This window comes from Lucilia sericata, unplaced genomic scaffold, assembly GCF_015586225.1.
Source record: "Lucilia sericata isolate MDLA Ls3-8-SP2 unplaced genomic scaffold, ASM1558622v1 Contig000760F_arrow, whole genome shotgun sequence".
In the NCBI taxonomy this organism is placed as follows: Eukaryota; Metazoa; Arthropoda; class Insecta; order Diptera; family Calliphoridae; genus Lucilia; species Lucilia sericata.
In genome coordinates this window covers 62,927-84,941 of record NW_023994757.1, presented here as the reverse complement: position 1 = coordinate 84,941, position 22,015 = coordinate 62,927, and the positions used below count along the sequence as shown (strand labels likewise).

The window sequence follows — 22,015 nt, the reverse complement described above, 5'->3', positions numbered from 1 at the left end:
ACCTCTTAAACAAGAATAATTTTGATTATTGTGTTGTTTTTTCATCGTACTTTTAATAACTATTAATTAATGCGCCGTCTGTGGTAGGGCATTGAGCTTGTCATGTTTATGCATAAATCATTCAAATACCTGGCATTCCATTTCTTCATTCAAAGTTATTTTAATTGACTACTAGTTCTACGACGACGATGATTGAGCGTAACCCAGTGATAAATTTTAGCAAGGAAATCAAGATTTATATTGCTATTGTTGCTAAAACTTAACCAGTAGTATTCAAATTACTGGACTTAAATACCACTGTTTTAATTACAAAAATATGTAGAGTATACACCAAATAACTCAAAATATTTATGTAAACTAATGTCTTATTCATAAGAATATATCGAATGTGCTCACTTTTGTCTGAATTTGCCACTAATTTCGTCTTATAGTGATTTTTCCTAAGAAAAGCTAAAAAGTTGTAGTAAATCTTAAGAAATTTCTTACGTTTTCACTGTTATACAAGTGGGCAACACTTGAAACTTTATTAAGTGCTGCCAAGTTTTTTACCATTAAACAAGTGGTAAGCTTTATAGTAAACAATCCTTCAAATCTTATCTTTACTGTTGCCAAATTGTTTTAAAAGGGCAATACTTGAAACTTAAATGATTAAGTGCTGCCAAGTTTTTTACATTTAAACAAGTGGTTAGCTTAATAGTAAACAACCCTTTAATCTTATCCTTAGTATTGTCAAATTGTTTACATTTTAAACAGTGTTTTAAGAATGGTAACACTTGAAACTTGAAGGATTAAGTGCTGCCAAGTTTTAGCCTTTAAACAAGTGTTTAGTTTTATAGTAAACAATCCTTCAAATCGTATCCTTACTGTTAATTAATTTAATGTTTCTGCTTTTAACATTTTAAATTGTTTGTTGGTTTATTTAAAATGCTTTTTTTTATTAAAAATACCTTTGATTTGTAGCTTTTTTTTTATTATATTATCTGCTATTGTATACGATTATTATTTGTGCTCTGCACTAGACGAACTGGTTTTTTATGTAAATTATTGTATATTTTTTTCAAATTTGTGTGTTTGTAGCTCTTTAGACACGATAGCGGCGCCAAGATAAGACAGAACACGTTTTTTTCGGAATTCCTTTGAAATGTTTTATATCAATTTTAATTGTTGAGTCATCATTAATATAAACAGCAACAACAACAATAAACAGCCACAAAAACTTGGTATCACAAAAAAAAAAAAAAATATTTATTAACATTTTAAGTTTTTTTTTTTTTTTTGATTTCTTTTTCTTTAAAGAAACAAAGAACAATTAAGATCTTTGATTTTTTTTTTTGGGAAAAAATAAACTTTTTCTTATACATCAAATGAAATTAAAACAAAGAATATTTTAAAATTTTTCTTAGAAGAAATAAAGAAAATGTTTTGGAAATTAATTTTTTAAAACTTTTTTTTCTACTTAATTAAAATTATCTAAATTATTCTATGTATTTGTTATTGTTTTAATCTTTTTTTCTATATCTATAACTTTTTTCTATATTATTTTCTATTAATATTTATTTTGAAATTGTATACTTGTTAATAACATCATTAAGCTTTATTTTTCTTAGCATTAGAGCGGCTTTTTAATGTTTTATTATTTTTTATTATTATTTACTATTATTAGTTTTGAATTTAAATTTTGATTGCCGCCTTTTCAGACCGACCGCAACCATAATCAGAGAAATAATAAAATAAAAAAAAAACGAAATTTGTAATCAATAATTGCCCAATAACAGTCATAAAATTGTATATGCCGCCTGCAAGTTAATTTTTTGATTTGTTTGTTTTAATTTTTTATGACTTTTAAATCTAGGCAAAACCTTAACCAAGTCCGCCTGCCCTTTTCCGTTCTCAAACCAGCCATAAATAGTAAATAAATAAAAAACCGCTTAATAATTAACGTCATCATTTGTTTTAGAAAAATATTGTATTCAATTATAACGACTTTTTTGTTTTTTTTTTTAATTTAAAATTTATTATTTATTTTGTGGTTTGTTGTTGAGCTTGTTATTATTGTTTTATTAAACTATTAAAAGCGGCATAGAGTTTGTTTGCCATTAATTTGTCATTAATTAATCTATGAAATTTTGGAATTTTTACAATTTTATTAGTTAATTGTGAGAAATTGATTTAAATAATTTTTGTTTAAATATGAAAATCTGTTAAAAATACAAATTTTATTAACATCCCTTAAAATCTGCAAATTTTGACGGGTTTTTATTTTTAAATATTTATTATATGTAAATAATATTAATTATAATTAATAATCTGGCAACTCTATTTGCTATTATGAACACATGGCTTAAATCAAAGAGCTAAATCTCCACAAACAAACACTTAAGCAAAGAATAGCAGTCACTCTTTACATTACAACAATAATAATCTTAAATTTACTTTTTAAACTTAGTTTCTTTTTTAAGAATTTTAAATGTTTGTTTAAGTTTCTATTAGCAAGTTGTTATAATTTCTTAGAAAATTTATAACAATTGTAACAAATTGTAAATGAAAGCTATTAATACCTAAAAACTTGTTAATTTCTTAAATAATTCAAAAGTTTTAAAACATTTCTTTTAAAGAAACTTGATAATTTTATAAATATATAAAGCATTTAGTAAAAATTTGTAATGCTAATTGAGTTATAAATTTAAATAAATTCATTTTAAATTGGAAATATTTTAAAATTATGAAAATTGTAAGAAAACTTATAAGTCCCTTAGATAATTTATGATATTTAACTGTTAATATTAAATCAAAATAAACTTCATACATAAACATTTAAGGAAAACACACCATAAAATAAAAAAGGATACTGCCACCTACTGCTACTTGTTTACGTCAACAAAGGTCTTAGTAGTAAAGTACCAAAAATTGCATCCCTGTTTATGTGTGATGATGAGTTAAGTTAACTAATGCCGCAATCAGCAAGAAAAAACAACAAAACACAAATATTCGTAATACCTTTGTTAGTAAACTTTACTTTGAAAATAATGAAGAAAAATATAACAGAAACCAGTTCCAAAGCACGATTTTTTCGTATATATTTTAACTTAAAAAAACCCCTTTTAACTAAACGTACACAAACAACAAACACACTTACATATAAGAGTACTTATACTCTCTATATCTGTTTACAACAGGCTCTGTTTACAACAACGCTTACATATGAAAGAATATGAAACGAAAAGATAAACAACCAGGCATGGCAAATTGAAATTTTAGAAACTATAGACTATTATAGACTAGACTATAGACAATACTATAGACTAGACTATAGACTAGACTATAGGCTAGACTACAGACTAGACTATAGACTAGACTATGGACTAGGCTATAGACTAGACTATGGACTAGGCTATAGACTAGACTATGGACTAGGCTATAGACTATACTATAGACTAGACTGTAGACTAGGCTATAGACTAGACTATAGACTAGACTATAGACTAGACTATAGACTAGACTATAGACTAGGCTATAGACTAGACTATAGACTAGACTATAGACTAGACTATAGACTAGACTATAGACTAGACTATAGACTAGACTATAGACTAGACTATAGACTAGACTATAGACTAGACTATAGACTAGACTATAGACTAGACTAAAGACTAGACTATAGACTAGACTGTAGACTAGACTATAAACTAGACTATAGACTAGACTATAGACTAGACTATAGACTAGACTATAGACTAGACTATAGACTAGACTAGACTATAGACTAGACTATAGACTAGACTATAGACTAGACTATAGACTAGACTATAGACTAGACTATAGACTAGACTATAGACTAGACTATAGACTAGACTATAGACTAGACTATAGACTAGACTAGACTAGACTAGACTATAGACTAGACTATAGACTAGACTATAGACTAGACTATAGACTAGACTATAGACTATAGACTATAGACTAGACTATAGACTAGACTATAGACTAGACTATAGACTAGACTATAGACTAGACTATAGACTAGACTATAGACTAGACTATAGACTAGACTATAGACTAGACTAATAGACTAGACTATAGACTAGACTATGACTAGACTATAGACTAGACTATAGACTAGACTATAGACTAGACTATAGACTAGACTATAGACTAGACTATAGACTAGACTATAGACTAGACTATAGACTAGACTATAGACTAGACTATAGACTAGACTATAGACTAGACTATAGACTAGACTATAGACTATAGACTAGACTATAGACTAGACTATAGACTAGACTATAGACTAGACTATAGACTAGACTATAGACTAGACTATAGACTAGACTATAGACTAGACTATAGACTAGACTATAGACTAGACTATAGACTAGACTATAGACTAGACTATAGACTAGACTATAGACTAGACTATAGACTAGACTAGACTAGACTATAGACTAGACTATAGACTAGACTATAGACTAGACTATAGACTAGACTATAGACTAGACTAGACTATAGACTAGACTATAGACTAGACTATAGACTAGACTATAGACTAGACTATAGACTAGAGTATAGACTAGACTATAGACTAGACTATACTAGACTATAGACTAGAGTATAGACTAGACTATAGACTAGACTATAGACTAGACTATAGACTAGACTATAGACTAGACTATAGACTAGACTATAGACTACACTATAGACTAGACTACACTATAGACTAGACTACACTATAGACTAGACTACACTATAGACTAGACTACACTATAGACTAGACTAGACTATAGACTAGACTATAGAATAGACTATAGAATAGACTATAGAATAGACTAGACTAGACTAGACTATAGACTAGACTATAGAATAGACTATAGAATCGACTATAGACTAGACTATAGACTAGACTATAGATTAGACTATAGACTAGACTATAGACTAGGCTATAGACTAGACTATAGACTAGTCTATAGACTAGACTATAGACTAGACTATAGACTAGACTATAGACTAGACTATAGACTAGACTATATATTAGACTATAGACTAGACTATAGACTAGACCATAGACTAGATTATAGACTATACTATAGACTATGTACTGAAAGAAGTACTTAAGTTTTGAATTATCCATGCCTGTAAACAACACACTACTTTCAGCACAATAACAAAAACACACGAACTTACATTAGTATATTTGTATGTAAATCTGTTTGCATGTACGTATTTACACTCACAAAAGGCACGCTTTTACGGCATTTTGTATGAAGGCAAACAAAAAAAGACGCGGCTTGATTGTAAGCCAAATAACACAGAAAAAAATTGAAAATATTAAGTGACTGAAAGAGTCACACAAGGCACAGTGGAGCAAAGTTATGAAAATAAAATAACTTTAAAAAGACTTATAATTTTATCATTAAATTAAACCAATACCTATATTGTACATTTTAAGACGAATTAATGTGAGGTTATAATTAAGTCAAATTATTATATTTTTCAAGTCGAATCTATATAATATATAAAATGTGAGCCATACTTTGAAGTCATCTGATGCCGCTCCATAATTTTAAATCTGAAACTCGTCACACTGTAACCACTGAGTTTCAGTATGACGGTTGTTCCCACATTTAGTTTGTAAGTCGGTTTTACTGTCACTCGGTCGTTTAGTCTTTTTTTAGATGATTTTCCGTGCTCTCATGTTCACAGCAGTGAGACCAGGCAGGCAAACAGTCAGAGTCAGTGTAGTTGATGTTGGCGGCTTTGACTTAGAGGTTTACAATTTTGTTGTTTTTTTTTAAGACTATTTTGTATCTTTTTTTCAGTTGAGAAGAATCAGCAAGAAATAAAAAATGGAAAAAACAACTTGAAAGCATTTATTATTATTTTTTGTTTTAAAAGATACCGCGCTTTAGGCTAAGCTTTGTATGTAATAAACTGTAAAGGCAAAATGAAGAAATAGAAGGTGGTCTATAATAATGAATCTAAGCGCGCAACAAATGAGTGTTTTTGTTAACCATAAACTATATAGTAAACACATGGTTAACAAATTAGGAGTTGGTAATAGAAATAAAAATATCAGATTTTACTTAAATTCGGCGAAAAAGCGCCAAGTTGGCATTCTGTTATTGTTAGAGTTAGCAGAAAGTTTAAGGGTAAATATCAAGCTGTAATTGCAAAAAATCCTAAATCAATTTTAAGGAAATTTTCTATAACCAATGAATAGTTGTAGCTGATTATAAAGATTTCTATTTGGAGTTTATTAATGTAAAGGGAGTGCCCACAAAGTAGGGCACTTTGGACATAAGAAAAGTTTGAGTTTTGAACACTAAACGGCTGAACCAATTCTAATTAAACTAGACTTAATTAAATAGAAAATAATGTCGAGTCCTGAATTAGAAGTTTATAAAACTTCAAGGAACGTGGTTGGAATTCAGAACTTCAAAGAGTATCGTAAAATCTCTGTAACTTTACTAACTCACCCATTGTTCTCGATTTTTCTATTACTAATAAAGTCTTTGCTGCTATAATCTTACTTTTACACATTTATTAGATAATTTTTTTTTCGAAATTTTCTATTTTCTTCTTCACTCTACTTTACTAAATAAAGTTAACAAAAACATTTTTCAATTTTTTTTCTGACATTTATGTCATTATCAAATACATCTGTCTGTCAGTGATTTTGAAATCTTATTTTTTCAAAAATTATTATTACAAAAAATTACATGTTACAAACACACTGACGAAAGTTGTTTGTAAAATGTAACAGATTTTTTAATTAAAAAATAAATGGGGGAAAATATATCAATTTTAGATTTATGAAATCGGTAGCACACTGAAAAACAACTATAAATGATTGATTGTTTGAAATAAAAGTGATGAGATGTTGTTGAAAGTAATAAATAGGAAATAGTTTTTCAAATAAACATTTTTTTTTAACAGAAAAAGTTTGTAATTTTTTTGTAAATAATATTTTGGTTTAATAATATTTATATAGTTTAACATAATTTGTTTATTTTTATGTTTAACAAGGGTTTTCTAGCCTTAAACTTAAATTTTCTTAATTTTTTTGTTTTTCTTTAGCACACTAACGCTTTACGCCTAACGCTTTTATTGTATTTATCCTTTTGTAAGAACTTACAGTTCTTTTTTCCACTCAGTATTTTATCAAAACAAAAACAAACTTACTTCAGCAAAACAAATAAGGTTCATAATTATATTTTTTTCTCCATTTTGCATATTAATAATTCAACACATTAAATAAAAGAAAAAAACTTATAAAAAAAATACAATGAGCTGTTAATTGAATGGACACAGAAATAAACAACAACTACAACAAGCAGGGCCATTATATTTTTATTTTGTGTATTTGGTGGTGTTGTTGTTTTTGTTTTTCTTTTAACTTTTACTTTTTATGCGGCGCCACAAAGACTCGGCATTTTATTTAACTAACAAGACAAAAAATATATCGTATACAAAGCACTAGATATAAAAATACGAGGGTAGAACAGAAAATTTTTAAAATAAAATTATTAAGTTAATAAAAAACGGCTTGACTATACTCTGTGAGTTTGACTGTCATTTTGTCACTATTGTTATTATTATTCATTCGCTCTCCTTCATAATATGACTGTTATTTTAGTGATGCCAAGTTTCTCAATTCGCATTGTTTACTTTTTGCAAGATATCGTTTTTGTAAGTGATGCCATTTTTTGTGTAAATCTCCGCAAAAAGGCTACGAAATGAAAATGTCAATTAAAAACTTGATATTTAGATAAAAATTATAAAAATTTCTCTAATAAACTATTAAAATGTTAAGAAAATACTTGAATTGATTCCTCATTTGACTTAATATCAAAGATTTTGTCAATTCGCCTTGTTCGTCTTGCATCGTTATTGCAAACATGGAGATTTTGTTAGTGATACCAATTTATTGATATGTAAGCCTCAGCAAAAACACTAGAATAATAAAATATCAATTGAAAACTCCTTATTTATATAAAATTTAAAGAAATTAATAATGACTTTTTTAAAAAATAGTTAAATTGTTATGAAAATACTCAGGTTTTCAGTAAATATATGAAAGTTATTAAAAACTATGTAATAAAAAACATATTTTTAACTAAAAGTTAAAACTTTATGACAAAAATTCTCACTCTACCCTCTTTGGCAAACGTGTCGTGTGTAAGTATGTAGTAAATTCAAATAGCATGATGAATACACTTTAAGCTTTCAAGTACTACTCCTTTATACTACAAACATACTTACGTACATATATCAATAATGGACACTGAACGCGTCGACAACGCTGATGATGACGACAAAGAATTTGTTTGAATAGCGTAAAAAGAAACGCTGACTGTGCAAAATTGCATGTTAAAAGGCATTAATCAAGCCACAACCAAACCCAACCAGCCAGCCAGTCAGCCGGCTAAAAATTCATTTGGTTTTAAAGCCAAACCAAAAATAAAACCCTAAGAGCCAAAACACCGCCAAATAACAATAGCAACAACAAAGAGATACCGTCTTTAAGATTAGATATTAAAAATAAAGAAAAACAGTTGGCTTTTGTTTATAAAAAAATAATTCAAATAGTTTTTTTTTTTTTTTTTCTATAAAAATTCTTTTAATAAAGCTCATCTAGGTCGCCGTTTACTTTACTCTGTTTGAGGCAATTATCTAGGGAAGTTGGATTTTAAGCTTAGGAGTTATAAGAGTTTGAAATTGATTATTTCCGGAGGTTTGGTAAGACTGTAATTTCCGCCTTTTTTTCTTGAGTGGGTTTTAAAAGGAAATAGTTTTTTTTTTAGATTGGGTGATAGATTATGCTGGTTAAATTTTTGTTGTTTTTAGTAAAAATCTTATAATAAATATAACTTCGCTTAGAACTTGAGTATTTCAATATTTTCTACTGCTTAATGCAATTTTAGCATTTGATTGGGAATAGCATACTTGGCATCACTGCTTTATACAAATTATGATTAACAGTAATGTTGCCAAATGTATTGAAAATGGGTTTTTTGTAGCGATTTTAAGATTAATACCTTATATTGCAAATTTTTATTAAGCATTTCTTTCTATTTCTTTCTTTACAGTTCAAGAATGTACCACCGATTCCGAAGAATTAATGTATCATCAGGTGCGTGCCTCATCCTCATGCAGTGCACCACCCGATCTTTTGCTTGTAAGTGATCGTGAAAATAATATACCATTACGTTCTCCCGTTGTCAATATAATAGCAGCAACTACCGCAGCCACAGCTCCAGCCACCACAACAACATCACCTTCCTCTGGGATAAATGCGTGTCACCTAACATCTGCCAGCAATAACAATCAAAGACATCACCAACAAAAGTTGCAACAGCAACATCAGCTGCAACAACAACATCATCATCATCATGTTACAACACAACAGCTGTCATTGGCATATAACGGTACAAAGGATATGGTTGTTGGTAATAGTAGTAGTAATAACGGAAAACATCAAAAACAAACTAACAAACATGGTCAACAACAACAACAGTTATCACAAACAGATTGCCAACAGCCACAACAACAGACGCTTCAACATGAAATGGAGGGACAACAGCTGGAATCTCAAACCAATAACCACTCCTCAACACGTCACGCACATCATACGCAGCAACAGCAGTCGCATCATCAACAGCCATCACAGCAGCAGCGTTCAGAGGATCATATACGTTTAGAGGTAAATTATTTTTAAGAAAATAAATAAAATTAACTGTTTTTAGCTTGAAAAAAGATTATAGTGTCCAACCACAAGTCAATTATAAACAGATGTTTAAAGGTGTGCAATATTTAGAGTGGTTAGAGGTATAATAAGCCAGATCTTTTATGGTTTTTTTTTTTGCTGCATTTTTTGTTTTCAAACAATTGACAACACTGTTCCCGCCTTTAACATTTTATTTTGAGTTATAAACTTCAAAACCGTTATTAATTTGACATTTTAAACTTTTATCAAAAAAAACAAGCTTAATGTGTTTACGTAGGCAAATGAACATGAAAACACACACCCAAATCATTAAAACTCATTAAAAAAAGATTTCTAAAACATTTTGAAAAATTTCGAAAAAAAAACAAACATTTTCTTAGAAAAATTTTATAAACTACATAATAAATTTAATTTCACACTTTTATGTAGATGTTGACGTTGTTTTTGTTGTTACTTGCTACTACACCCAAGGGGACGACAACAAACGACGACTTTCTATTTAATTTTATAAACATTCAAAACAGTTTGTTTTCTTTTTGGAAATTTTAATTGCTTTGCTATATATAAAAAAGATTCTTAGCTGGAATTGTGTAGATTATTGTTGTTGTTGTATTCAATTGGTTGTTTTTTTTCATGTTTTTGTATATTTTCCTACAAGCGCCATTAGCAGTGAATTTTCGATTTTTCTTCACATCTTCAGGCCATAAAAATCAAATATTATACTTTTTTTGATAATGATTGCTTTCAGAGAAAAAGAAGAAATACTGTTATTTTGTTGTTGTAACCAGGCATGGAAAATTTGGTAGTATACTACTTATACAGTTCTTTTTAACACCGAATAATGCTGCGCTGCTCTCACGAAATTTTTGCTACCCCTTTTGCTATTTAGTCTATAGTCTAGTCTATAGTCTAGTCTATAGTCTAGTCTATAGTCTAGTCTATAGTCTAGTCTATAGTCTAGTCTATAGTCTAGTCTATAGTCTAGTCTATAGTGTAGTCTATAGTCTAGTCTATAGTCTAGTCTATAGTCTAGTCTATAGTCTAGTCTATAGTCTAGTCTATAGTCTAGTCTATAGTCTAGTCTATAGTCTAGTCTATAGTCTAGTCTATAGTCTAGTCTATAGTCTAGTCTATAGTCTAGTCTATAGTCTAGTCTATAGTCTAGTCTATAGTCTAGTCTATAGTCTAGTCTATAGTCTAGTCTATAGTCTAGTCTATAGTCTAGTCTATAGTCTAGTCTATAGTCTAGTCTATAGTCTAGTCTATAGTCTAGTCTATAGTCTAGTCTATAGTCTAGTCTATAGTCTAGTCTATAGTCTAGTCTATAGTCTAGTCTATAGTCTAGTCTATAGTCTAGTCTATAGTCTAGTCTATAGTCTAGTCTATAGTCTAGTCTATAGTCTATAGTCTAGTCTAGTCTAGTCTATAGTCTAGTCTATAGTCTAGTCTATAGTCTAGTCTATAGTCTAGTCTATAGTCTAGTCTATAGTCTAGTCTATAGTCTAGTCTATAGTCTAGTCTATAGTCTAGTCTATAGTCTAGTCTATAGTCTAGTCTATAGTCTAGTCTATAGTCTAGTCTATAGTCTAGTCTATAGTCTAGTCTATAGTCTAGTCTATAGTCTAGTTAGTTATAGTCTAATCTATAGTCTAGTCTATAGTCCACAGTGTAGTCTAGCCTATAGTCTTCTAGTCTGATATTTTTGTAAAAGAAAGGTGCTATTTAAAAATTTCAATTTCCCATGCCTGGCTGAAACTGTTTATAACATTTTGATATCTTTATGTGGGTTTGGAATAAATGTTTGTATATAATATTGATTTTGGATTTCAAAACCATTAATGTAGCCACCACCATCAACGTCATCATCAAGTACAATTTTTATATTAAAAGCCGCTCCCCCATGGCTGGAAAAATCTTTTAATGGCATTTTGCTGGATATTTCGAACAATTGTATTTAATAAATGTTTTGATTAGTTTTCAAGTATTTTGGATTTTTTCCATTTCCATCAATTGTAGTCTCCACAAGTGGTCTCCACTTAAATTGACCATTACTGGCTTTAGTTTACTATTTGGTAAACAAAATCTGAAGGTCTTTTAAGTCCACATATGCCGTATATTGAAGGAAAAATCTTTTAAATCTAATGAACAAATATATTTTATTTAATTTTATGATTTTATTGTTTCTTTTACAGGAATTTACTTGCGATGTTTCGGTGGAGGGTGGCAAATCATCACAACCCCTGCAGTTTTCTTTTACCTTTTATGATTTGGATGGTCATCATGGTAAAATAACCAAAGATGATATTGTGGGCATTGTTTATACGATTTATGAGTCCATTGGCAAATCAGTGGTAGTGCCTCATAGTGGTAGTAAAACCATAAATGTGCGTCTCACTGTTTCGCCCGAGGGCAAATCGAAAGCCAGCAAAAATAAGAAAACTGTCTCCTCTGCCGCAGTGGTATTAGATTCAAATCAAAAGTCTGCCTCTCAAGCAGCTCGTAGACTGCATCGTTATAGACCACGCAAGCTAATCAAATCTGATGAGGAGGATGATGATAGCAACAGTGACAAAGAACGTGACACAACTGCCATTAACTCCTCAAATCTATCACATGTTTTGGCTGCTAAAACCAGCTCCAAAGCACACAAACTACATAAATCTAAAGCAACTGAACATCATTGCTGCGCCACACCCAACAATCCGGATTTAACTAGTTCACCACTCGAAACTATTTATGATAATCTTAAGGCGGCGACCGCTGTCACCACACCCGAGGCCTGTAGAGAATGTCTAGCGGCAGTGGATGAAAGTCGCAGTGCTGCCATTTCACCCATCGCACAATACCATCCCGCTCATGCCAAGATCACCTCGTCGGCCACAAATGAGGCTTATATGAAACATGTGGCTTCGACAAGGATAAAAATGTTAAGGAAATCTCGGAAACAAAAGGTAATTGTGGGATTAAAACGAAAAAAATTTTATTAGCTTAAGTAAGAGAATAGTTTAAGGGGGAGGAGTGTATCAGCTTTGAGGAGATTTATAATTTTTGGGAAAAAATAAAATTATTTGTAAAAAGTGCTTTTTTTTAAAAAATTGCACATTTCATTCAAAATTGCATTTTTCATAGAAAAATGTAATTTTCATAGAAAAGTGCATTTCTTATTTTTTAAAAGTGAATTTAATATTTCTTCCAGAGTTTCTTATTCTAAAATCTAAAAGCTGACGTTAAACTCTCCTTAGAGATAATTTTCTATTGTAAACAACATGTTTGCCATGTTGCCAATTTTCATGTAGTTCATGTGTTTTATTTATATTTTAATTTTATTTATAATTATTTTGTAAATATAATTTTTATTTTTTGTTTTTTTTTTCTTTATTTATATGTACTCGTACAATTTGTTTTTGTGATGATAATGCACCAATTTTCTTTAACACTTGCCTCTTTGCCTCTACTATCTTTGTGCTACATTTTCACTTTGTTATTAACCTGGACTCATATTTTAAACACTTATCATACAAAAACAACAAATCATCCATGCCAACCATCAATCCTCATTGATCCATTAAAAAAAAAACAACAGCATCAAGACTGCATGGAAACTAGACAACGCAGTTTATCGGTGGGTAATGAAACCTGCTGGAAAAATCGTCATTTACAAAAACAACCACCCAGCAGCACACAACAACAATTGCTTTGGCATGCTGAACAGCAATTGAATAATAGTGCTGGTGGTGCTGTTAATGGCGCCACTGATATGGTGGATGGTGTGCAATTGCGTAATCCTTTGAAGGCAGGAGGAGGAGGAGGAGGTAAAGTGTCATCATCGAGTGCTCAAAAACGTAATTCCGCCGAATGCTGGAAGACGGCTTTAAATCGTAATGATCTTATAAGTATTATAAGGGAGAGTATGGAAAAGAATCGTTTGTGTTTTCAGCTGAATGGGTAAGCGTTTAAATACTATCTCTTATGAAATTTTAAAAAGCTTTTTTAAATATGTTTTTGTTAAATTATGTTTTTGTTAAGTTTTTATTAAATTTTTTAAAAAGCCTGTTTTGAGTTTTTAAAGTTTTTTGTTTACACTTTAGTTTTTTTGTGAAATTTGGCAACATTGCATGATTTTAAATTAATTCCTGAAGAAAAAATTGGCATGATTTGAATGGTATTGTTAAATTAATGTAAAAACCAGAGCAAAAATTACCCTATAATCCGAAGTTACCTTCAATATTATAAACTTAAAAAATAAATAAATACAAATATATAATAAAATTAATAAAAATAGTTTGTTATTCCCATTCTTATCCAAAATAACAAAACATTTTCGAGAAAATTTCCAAAAAAAAAATTAAATATTCGTTAAATCTTTTACAAACTTTAAGTAAAATTATTAAAAATTTTACAAATTTGTCCTTGGAGAAATCCTTAAAGAAAAAATGTACCCACTACCTTTTGTACACCACTAATAACTGATTTTCTGTTTCCTGTTTATAGAAAACCCCAAGCAAATGTGAGTCCCATCCGACATTCACAGCCAACGCAACAAACACCACAAACACTACAACAACATCATCAACAGCATCTACACCACAACCAGCACAACAACAGCCACCACAACAAACATTCACAAGCAACAACACCTACAAGTTCGCAGCGTCAACGCTCAAATACAGTATCGAAAATTCCTACATTAATTGCCAATCACAACAATGCTCATACAACACACTCACCGCAACACAATCACTATCCCAGCAGCAGCAACAACGGCCAACAACGCTCCAGCAGTTGTGTCAATACCATCAGCAACAGCAACAACAATCAGCATCAGCCACACGATACAAGTCTGCCTACAGAAACACTCAACATAAGTAGCAGCAACTCTAGCTATCATCAACATCTTCAGCCACACATTCCCATCTATCATCAACAAATGGCCATTAATCCGGCTGTTATAGCGGCCCACAATGCTCTACTGGGGGGTAATGGTAGTGGTGCAGCGGCCGGACATCATGGTAAAATGAATCTCTGTGGTTATGATTCTTTCCTGCATGCCACCATTTGTGGTGGTGGTTTAAGTCATTCGCCACCTGCTCATTCTTCTCTGGCAGCTCAAATCACCAGTCCCTCAAATTTGGCCTCTGCCCTTAGCAGTGGCCAGCAAATTGCCACTGTTCAACCTATAATGTCTACTAACTCTCCCAATGCTTCGAAACACTTAAGTTTGGCAGTTACCGCTAACCAAATTAAAACTAGTAAAATTTTACGCAGCGGTTCGTATGCCCAAAATCAACATCATCATCACCAGCAGCAGCAACAGCAACAATTACAAACCCACTCACAAACCACCCAAAATTCTCCTCAATATCATGGCTACCAACGTTTGCCCTCATCCTCCAAACACAATTTATCCGCTTTGCATTTGGTAAGTCCCACTATGGAGAAACCAGCTTTAGAACAATTGGACAAATGGCGTCGCGATCAAGTTAAAAACTATGATCAATTATTATATGCCAAATTGAGTGAAAAATTACAACAAACTAATTTAGTTGCGGCTAATGGAGTTAATAGTCGTGAAAGTAATCCACGGCGTAAGCACCGAGTATTAAGACAAAGACGTCCTAATCAACTAATAGCAGAAGCTAATAATGTCTCTTTGAGTTCCAAACTAAAAGCCAATAAACTGTGTTTAAGAGAGGAAAATGATTATACTACTATACTGCCTTTGGAAGTGGATGCTGTGGAATGTGAAAATCTATTGGGTCATAGCAGTGAGGAGGATACACACTCCCATAATGAATCTCCTGTACATAATAAGGATAAGTTATTGGAAGATAATAACCGCAAAAGACATGTAGCTGAGGGAACTTTGGTGGAGTTAGATGATGTGGATGATGAAGATGAGGAAGAGCAGCAGCAGGTATTAACACAATCTGCTAACCTGGGAAATCGTCCCTTAAATGCCGATACTTTACTTAGAGTAGAGGATGAGTTGCACCATTTACATTTGGAAGATAATTTAGAAATAGAAGAAGATTTAGAGGAGGATCTAGACGATGATCTAGAAGAAGATGCCGATGAAGTGCCAGTGGATGGTGCAGTTACCGAAAGTGGCCGTAATAGTGCGGCCAGCAATGATAGCAATCCGACTGGCGCCACTTTGGCCAATACAAATGGTGCTAATACTAGCAACACTTCCTCTTCTTTAATACATCGTTATGTTCATGAGCATATACATCATCATTATCATCATTTCGAAGAGAAAGAAGAATGAAAGAAGATGGAAAGGGAAGTAAAAAGAAATATGAATAATGTACTCGAAAACTAAACTCAATTTTTTATACAAAGTTTATTTCTTTATTTTTTTTTTTATAAGTAAATAATTTTTAAATGTACATTAATTATATTTGTGTGTGTGTGTGGGGCTGCCAAAAATTAACTAAAAAGTGAGGTTATGCGGTAGAGGGGAAACAATTGAGGTTAGTTTGTATTATGGGCAGTCGTTAGAGTTTTCTTTTTACACATAAATTGTTTGGTTTTAAGAGTATTTGCTATTGAAATTTTATGATTTATAGCTAAACAAAATTTGTTTCTAACAAATCATTTTTTAAAATTGAAATGTTATCGAAAAAATTGACTTCACAATGACAGATAAATTTGGTGTTAAGGGAAATTAATGTTTTCTTTACAAATTGAAAACTTTTTTTAAAAATTTCTCTATTAAGAACATATTTCATTCAAAATTTTATTCAAAATCATAAAAAATCAATTGTAACCATTAAATATTTCAAAAATTTATTCAAAATCAATTATATCTATTAAATATTTCAAATTTCTTAAACAATTCCTTAAAAACTTTTGTATTAAAGACACAACTTTCGAAAAATTTCAAAACTTTTTGAAAATCTTTTCATTTCTTTCACTTTAAAACTTTTCTAATTGTAAATCTTTTTCAAGAGCTCTAAATTGCTTAACCAGTTCATTAAATACTTCTGCTTTTAAGAAATCTTATATTAAAACTTTAAAAAATTTTCAAAATCTTCAAGTTTTTACTAAATTATTAACAAATCTCAAGTTTTTTTTAAAGTAAAAAGTTTCTTGAAACAAAAACACTTGAAAAATTTTATTAAAAACCAAAAACATAACAAAATTTCAAGTGGTTTATTACAATTACAATATTTTTTAAGGTTATGTTGAACATTTTAATAAAAAATACTCCTCAAGAACTTAAAAATATTTAAAATTTTTAAAAACTTTTCTTAGCAATTAAAAATTTAAATTTTCTATAACAGTTCCTTAAAGATTTTACATTTCAACATAAAAAACTTTCAAAACTTTTAAAAATGTTCAATATTTTAATAAATTTTTACCATAAAAGAGTTTTTTTTGGGTATTTTAAAGTAAAAAATTTATTAATTGAAAAACACTTGAGAAATGTTTTCAAAACAGCCACAACTTAACCAGTTAGTTACACTTTTAAAGTAGTTTTTGTTCAATTACACAATTTGTTTTTAGGTTATGTTTTGAAAATTTGAATATTTTCCATAATAAACTTTCTCAAGATTTTATAAGTATTCAACTATACAAATAACTTTACATTTACAGTTTAATAGTAAAAAAAGTTTTCCTAAAAAATCTCAGTAAAAGAAAAGAAATCTTAAATTAAACTTTTTTGAGGTTATGTTGGTGAAAAATTAAAATTGGAAAATTTTTAAAAAAATTAAGAAAAATCTTAAAGAATCTTACCTTAATGTAACAAAATCATAAACCACGAGTTAATTTTTTATAAATTTAAACAGATTTGTAAGAAATTTCAAGTAATTAAAGAGAAAATTTGTTTTATAAATTTTGAGGTTATGTTTGAATTTTTTTTTTAAATTACAAAAAATCTTTAAGAATTTTTAATTTAAGTGGATAAAATTATGAACTAGTGTAAATTTCAATATTTAAACAGTTTTCAGGGGAAAATTTTCAATAAAAGAGATTTTTTTTTTAAATTTTTAAGGTTATGTTTGAAAAATTTTAAAGAAATTTGAGGAAACCCTTATAGAATTTATAATTAAAGTTTATAAAATTATAAATCACTAAGCTTTAGTTGAATAATTGAAAAGATTTTGTAGACAAATTGTGTTTTTAAACAGAAAATTCAAATTGAAAATTTTGAGGTTAGGTTTTGAAAAAATTTAAAAATTTTGCAACATTTTATAAAAAAATCCCCAAAAAATAGTTAATAACCCATAAATTTATATATTTTGCTACTTAAACGTTATTTTTATGCAATATTTAAACAGTTTTCCGGGAAAATTTTGTAATTAAAGAGATTTTTTTAAATTTTTAAGGTTATATTTGAAAAATTTTAAAGAAATTTAAGAAAAAACTAATATAATTTACTATTAAAGTTTATAATGTTATAAACAACTAGGCTATAGTTGAGTAATTGAAAATATTTTGTGGAAAATTGATTTTAATAAAGAAAAACTTTGATTTGAAATTTTTGAGGTTAGGTTTTGAAAAAATTTTAAATTTTTGTAAAAAAATCCCTAGAAAATAGTGAATAACCAATAAATTTATATATTTGGCAATTTAAACAATATATTTTTGCAATATTTAAACAGTTTTCAAGGAAAAAATTTGCGATTAAAGAGAATTTTTAAGGTTATGTATGGAAAATTTTAAAGAAGTTTAAGAAAAAACATAGAATTTACAATTAAAGTGTATAACATTATAAACAACTAAGAGCTTGTTTTATAACGGAAAAGATTTTGTACAATAACTGAGTCATTTAAAAGAAAATTTTAAAATAAATTTTTGAGGTTAGGTTTTGAAAAAAATTTTAAATTTTGCAAAAATATATACAAAAATTACGGAAAATAGTTAATAACCCCTCAATTTATTTATATTCTAACTTAAACGAAGTCTTAAACTTCCATATCCAGAATTTTTAATGAATTTTTTATAAAGTTAGATTGATTTCAAAGCCCCCTCACACACTTAGAGATAACAAACCTATTTACCACCTTGAACAAACAAACAAATATATATATAACAAAATACATAATGATACAAATATTAAAATACAAATACAATTAAACAAAGTAACTAGTAAAAGAAAAAGGCTTCAGAAAACAAATATCTTTAAAATGTAAAATGTATTCCTTTTTATACTTAAAAATACATTAATAATAATATAAATACTTTCTGTTTATTTAAGCAAATTTCGTTTTTTGGAAAAAAATTTAAATAAATACCAACAAAAGTGCTTCAAGTTTAAAGTTTAATTGAGAAAAAAAAGAATATAAATTGTTGTCTAGATAAAAAAAAAGTTTTTTAAGTTTAAAAATATTTATATGTTGTATGTATGTATTATATAGAGCTGTATGTCTGAATGTATGTACATATATTAGAAGTGTGTTTCTTGTGGTGAATGTTTTTTTTTTTTTTTTTTGTTTTAAGTATTAGTAGTTGTAAAATTGTAAGTTTGTAATTTAGAAATTTTGCTTTAAAAAAAATTTATTACAAATTTAATAAAATCGTAAAAAAAAAGTTTTTGCTACAACAAAAGAGAACTTAAATTTACAAAATAAGACAGTTAAAAGAAAAGTTTTTTCTAAAGAATTTCATGTAAAACTTAAAGGTTTAAAAAGTTCTCTTAATAATAAACAATAATCAGACTATATATGAAACGACGCTTCAAATTCAAAATAAACAATTCCTTGTAATCATGCTATTAAACTTACAAATTAGTAACAAAAACAATATTCATAATAATATCAAACAAAATTAACAATTTTTAATTAATTATTAGATAGTAGACAATCTTTAATATTACTTATTTTGTATTAATAGTTTCTCTACTAATTTTTTTGTAATTAATTTAATAATAATATTATAATACATACTAACTTTTTTCTATATAAAAAAAAACTTAAAAGATAATACCAACCAACAACCCCATAAGTTTATACTTTCTTTAAATTTTCTTTCATAAAAAAAGACTGATTTCCTCCAATTTTTTTAAATTAAGTAAATAAACTAATAAAAAAAACAACTTGTTTATAATAATACAATTAACTTATAATTAATTAATATACAAACTACAAATATTAAATAAAAAATAAAAATTCTATAACAAGAAACCTTAAATAATATAAAAAAATCAAGAGTTTTTTTGTAACACTAAAAGAAAAAAGGTAAAAACATAACATAAAAAGGACCAAAGTAAAAAAGATCTTGAAACACCTTAATATATATTGTGTAACCCAAAAGGTAAATAAACAAATAATTTGCTGGTTCGAAGGACCAATACTAAATGCTGAAGAATTCTTCTTAACTTTTAGAAAAGTAAATATAAACATATCCCCTCTGACGTTATAGTTTTCCCCCAAATTTTCGTTCAAAACTAAATATTTCGTATCTAAACATTTGTTTTTTTTTTGTCTGTTCTATAACGTTTTCCTCCATTCACTTGCTCTAAAAAAAACACACACAAAGAAAAACCAATAATCTCTCTAGCATAAAATATTCTTGTGATAGAAAACGTTTTGTCATCTATTTTTAAAAGAAAAATACAAAATCTAAAACTAAAACTTTATGTATCTATACTAAAGTACTTAAAGAACACTGTAATGATCTTGATGATTATGAACATCATTAAGATGATCATGAGCAGGAGAATTTCATTTGTATTAACGCGAAGAGAACGCGATAAAAATTGAAATATGTGAACACATGTCCAAAACAATTAAACAGCAAGAGAATGACAAAAAAATAATAACGCGGACACGCTAGACAGTCCTTTAGGAATACCAGAGATATAAAAGAATTCATACGGTATTCAAACTCTTGCAGTTTCCTTAAAGAACTTTGCAGTCTTCACAGAGAAGTCAAAGTTTTTCATAGAAAACTGAACTAGAACTGAACTCAAACCGAACTAGAAATGAACTCAAACCGAACTAGAACTGAACTAGAACTGATCTAGAACTGAACTAGAACTGAACTAGAACTGAACTAAACTAGAACTGAACTAGAACTGAACTAGAACTGAACTAGAACTGAACTAGAACTGAACTAGAACTGAACTAGAACTGATCTAGAACTGAACTAGAACTGAACTAGAACTGAACTAGAACTGAACTAAAACTGAACTAGAACTGAACTAGAATTGAACTAGAATTGAACTAGAACTGAACTAGAACTGAACTAGAACTGAATTAGAACTGAACTAGAACTGAACTAAAACTGAACTAGAACTGAACTAGGACTGAACTAGAACTGAACTAGAACTGAACTAGAACTGAACTAAAATTGAACTAGAACTGAACTAGAACTGAACTAGAACTGAACTAGAACTGAACTAGAACTGAACTAGAACTGAACTAGAACTGAACTAGAACTGAACTAGAACTGAACTAGAACTGAACTAGAACTGAACTAGAACTGAACTAGAACTGAACTAGAACCGAACTAGAACTGAACTGAACTAGAACTGAACTAGAACTGAACTAGAACAGAACTAGAACTGAACTAGAACTGAACTAGAACTGAACTAGAACTGAACTAGAACTGAACTAGAACTGAACTAGAACTGAACTAGAACTGAACTAGAGCTGAACTAGAACTGAACTAGAACTGAACTAGAACTGAACTAGAATTGAACTAGAACTAAACTAGAACTAAACTAGAACTGAACTAGAAGTGAACTAGAACTGAACTAGAACTGAACTAGAACTGAACTAGAACTGAACTAGAACTGAACTAGAACTGAACTAGAACTGAACTAGAACTGAACTAGAACTGAACTAGAACTGAACTAGAACTGAACTAGAACTGAACTAGAACTGAACTAGAACTGAACTAGAACTGAACTAGAACTGAACTAGAACTGAACTAGAACTGAACTAGAACTGAACTAGAACTGAACTAGAACTGAACTAGAACTGAACTAGAACTGAACTAGAATTGAACTAGAATTGAACTAGAACTGAACTAGAACTGAACTAGAACTGAACTAGATTTGAACTAGAACTGAAGTAGAACTGAACTAGAATTGAACTAGAACTGAACTAGAACTGAACTAGAACTGAACTAGAACTGAACTAAAACTGAACTAAAACTGAACTAGAACTGATCTAGAACTGAACTAGAACTGAACTAGAACTAAACTAGAACTGAACTAGAACTGAACTAGAACTGAACTAGAACTGAACTAGAACTGAACTAGAACTGAACTAGAACTGAACTAGAACTGAACTAGAACTGAACTAGAACTGAACTAGAACTGAACTAGAACTGAACTAG

The 22,015-nt window shown here is 29.1% G+C and overlaps 1 protein-coding gene across 1 annotated transcript in view; it reads left to right on the top strand.

The window, feature by feature from the left end:
- The window catches only part of LOC119607911 (protein naked cuticle), a 44,600-nt gene extending 28,447 nt beyond the window's left edge, over positions 1-16,153 (top strand). Inside the window, exons 2-5 of the mRNA XM_037962052.1 lie at positions 9,087-9,700; positions 11,917-12,675; positions 13,308-13,669; positions 14,216-16,153. Of these exons, the coding sequence (XP_037817980.1) occupies positions 9,087-9,700; positions 11,917-12,675; positions 13,308-13,669; positions 14,216-15,992 (3,512 nt within the window). The 3' untranslated portion in view covers positions 15,993-16,153. The remainder of the gene's footprint in view (positions 1-9,086; positions 9,701-11,916; positions 12,676-13,307; positions 13,670-14,215) is intronic.
- Positions 16,154-22,015: the final 5,862 nt, after the last annotated feature.